The sequence below is a fragment of the Cariama cristata genome, unplaced genomic scaffold (genome assembly GCF_000690535.1).
Source record: "Cariama cristata isolate BGI_N322 unplaced genomic scaffold, ASM69053v1 scaffold16751, whole genome shotgun sequence".
Taxonomy (NCBI): domain Eukaryota; kingdom Metazoa; phylum Chordata; class Aves; order Cariamiformes; family Cariamidae; genus Cariama; species Cariama cristata.
This window is the reverse complement of record NW_009597680.1, coordinates 4,381-7,850: the sequence shown is the minus strand read 5'-3', so window position 1 is coordinate 7,850 and position 3,470 is coordinate 4,381. Positions and strand designations below refer to the sequence as shown.

At 53.9% G+C, this 3,470-nt stretch overlaps 1 protein-coding gene across 1 annotated transcript in view; it reads right to left on the bottom strand.

Moving 5' to 3' along the window:
• LOC104168423 (protein kinase C beta type) overlaps positions 1–3,470 on the bottom strand; it is a gene marked incomplete at its 3' end in the record, with an annotated part of 12,051 nt that overhangs the window by 7,449 nt on the left and 1,132 nt on the right. The window contains exon 2 of the mRNA XM_009709006.1: positions 147–238. Within this exon, the coding sequence (XP_009707308.1) occupies positions 147–238 (92 nt within the window). The remainder of the gene's footprint in view (positions 1–146; positions 239–3,470) is intronic.

Below are 3,470 nucleotides of genomic sequence, written 5' to 3'. Positions count from 1 at the left end.
GATTCCTTCTGTCCTTCCTTTCCCCTCCCTTTCTGCCCAGGACTTGCACTACAAAAGCCTGTGGCTTGGACTGTATTTCCAGCTATATGACAAAGGTACATCAAATACCTACCCTGAAGGTGCCAGACTAGGGCTACTGAACTTACACGGCATGTGGCTCTTTAAACCTCCCAACCTGCTGGATCTGGTACATTAAGTCCCCGCCATTCACGTATTCCATCACAAAATACAAGCGATCCTAAAGAAAAAAAGCAAACAATTAGCAGCAGAATTATGAGAGCAGGGAATCTGCAGGGGTCAGAAATAAGGGCCAAGGCAACTGACAGCTCCAGTCTATATTTTTCATGGCGATACAATTACCACCATTGCCCTCCCCGAGGGGCGCAGGTGGAGCTCGTGCTCAGGCAGAGCCCACAGGACAGATGTACTCATTCCTTTGCAACGCTCTGGACTTCAGCTCTGCACCTTTGCAGACAGATCCGATGGAGAAATCAAGTGGAGAAATTCCTAAACCAGATGTTTTTCACTTCCCATTAATAAATCTGCTCTCATTCTTCACCGAAGCCATTTTGCGGGGTGTTTGATCAGACAGCTCCTCGCTGGCGTTTCCCCAGGCACTGCACGGCTTCAACCGAGAGATGCACAAGAGACGCGAGCAGTTCCTACGGGGACCGGTCCCCGTGCGCAGGCAGTGACCAGCACGGTTTGGCCGAGCACCCGGAGGGGTGTGCGACGTTCCCGGCCCACCAGTCTCGCCCTCGCCCCGGGAGCAGCCTGCGGCAGTGCCGGGGAGGCACACATCTGCCGGGGACCCCGCAGCCCCCCACCACGCCGGGGAGGCAGGAGGAGGCTGCATCCCCTCTCTCCGCTCCTCCCAGCCTGGTCTGAGGGTGCACTTAATGTTCACACACGGTTAATGAATTAATTGTTAAGAGCAGAACAAACAGGTCAATCGGTGACTTTGAATCAATTAAAACACTTGCCAGTAGGTGCAATCACAGCCACCTATAAGCACACGCTGACTTTGCCTCTAATGTGTAAAACGCACTTTGCTTTCACTAATTAAGACTCTCCAGATGAAAGCACCCCTCCTCTTCCACAGTGCGGCAGCCACGTAGGGGCCAACCTGAGAAATTCCCACGTAAGGCTCTGAAGCGATGTGTTTTTCCCGCACCACGCTGTCCCCAGGGAAAGCCAAGCCCGGTGCAGGGGCCGGCGTGGGCTTGTACCGTGCACTGCCCTTGACTGCGGTGAGCTGGCAAGGGTGTCAGATACATGGCACGGCTCCTGCCTTCATTGCTAGCGTTAGTCCTGCTGGATGTAAGCCCAGTCCTCTAAACATCACTACAAATTTGAGAAAGCGTGGGCCATGATCAACATCGAGGAGAGCAAGAAGGCACGAAACAAGACACAAGCATTCCCACAAAGCTCAGATTAATAAAACAAAAGGTGCTGGAGCTTATCGTGCCGCATCCCGAACAGAGCCCTAGCACGAGCCCTGCAAGTCCGGGGAGGCAGAGGAGATTTGGGCAAGCGGGAGCTCCGCACCAGCCACACCTTTACCCTGGGGAATCCGTGCCCTTGAAATGCCACTTCCCTCCGATGTTTCCCAGCATTTTTTAACGGGAAATGGCTGTGAAGAGAATCGTGCAAGGTTGCCCAAACCACCAACCCAAACCCTTGCAGGACGTTTCTTGGGGAGGGATAAGCAACGGCTCTGGACCACGGGAGTGCATGCAGGAGTGGGACCCAGATTGCCACCCTCCCTGCCAGCAGACATCTCTGCCGTGTCACTTACGGATGAGAACAGCAAAGTGCTGCGTAACATCAGGCCTGAGTCACGCTTCTTGCAACAACCCACTTTCTACAGCCTTCAAAAACCAGTCGTGGGGCCTCGACCCACAGGAGCCCAAGGGCATCCCCGGGGTCGCTCCAGCCCTGGACCACGGGAGGAACGACACAAGAGCTGGAGCATCACGAGAGCTTCAGGTTGGCAGTTTTACATCATAATCCATAATATTTCCCATCTCTCATCTCCTCCATAAATAAACCTTGCCCTGCTTTCAAGACAGTAAGGACCAAGAGCCTAGAAGACAGGCAAACATGAGCATTACCATAACGAGGGCTACGGGGTACCGCGGGTAAATCAGCTCCTCCATCCCGGCACAGCACAGCCCGACGATGCACAGCCCATCCCGACAGCGGGGCGGCCTCACAGGTAATTAAATACAGTACCGAAGGGGCAATCAGGCAATGTAAAACATGTGGCACTGATGGGATAGAAAAGAGATTTTGGCTCATCAGATGACTGGGAATTTCGGAGCGTACCACTCTGTAAATGACTGCCTCTGCCAGGGCATCAATCCAGTTCAGCAGCAAGGCACCGGGCAGGCAAAGTCACCTTCAGCAGCCACCGCCACGCTAGTCATCCTGTGACGGTAACTGGAAAGCAAAGCAATATTGTGCTCATTCGCAGCTGTTTCCTAAATATATCGATCAGCTTCAAGAAGGAAGAATATTAAAAAGATGGTCTCTTGAAACAGCCAGCTGAGCTCTAAAATCAGGATTTGAGCTTTCCTCATTTGGGTGGAGAAGAGAATGCTGGTGCTTCAGAGAAAAAAACGCCATGAATAAAGCAGCCAGATGGCTGGCCAGCCTACAGGCTGGAAGAGAGGGATGGATACGGAAAGCTGTCCTGGCTCTTGTCTATGGCAGAAAAGGATGGGGGTCTGTCCAAGTCTGGAGCATCCGAACCCACGGAGCAACAGCAAGCTGCAGATACATAAATACCCCCTGCAGAGACTTGCGTGGAGCTGGGAAAAAACACACACCCCGCTTCCTTGGGCAGCCAAGACACAACTCCCCAGGCTCCTTCCAACGCCCTCCTTCTTCTAATTAACCACTCATTTGGTTCATCCCCTGCCTGACTCCGCACTGCCAGCAGAGCCACAGGCAGGACAAGAGCTGAGCTCCCCATCCCCGCTTCATCATCCCTTCTCAGTCCCCTGCTCCTGCTGTGCCCTTCGCTGCCCGGCCCCCGAGGGACGCGAGGTTGTCAGCGACGGCACGGCTCACCCGGGGACACCCGGCGCACCCCCGTCCAGGAGCCCAGGCTCGGACCCAGCACCTTTTTGGCACAGAGCACCCCAGGATCCCTCAGCCAGACCAGCACGGGCTCCTCTCGCCCTTCAGACCCAGGCAGGAGCGCTCTCTTTGCTCATCTTCTCTTCTTCCTTAAAGCGCCGATTTAGGGCTTTTCTCTCTCCCACCGCTCGCTGAACTAACAGCCCCGGCTCCCAAGTGTGCTCTGGACTGCGCTCCCAGAAATCAGAGTGCTTTGTGCCAGCATTTGATAATACACCCTGCTATACATTTTGATTACATTACAAATACGATTACTATTAAGCTACTACAGGTCTGCCAGGAACAATCCTGCGCTGACTCACTTCAGATGCCCGAGAGATGCCGTA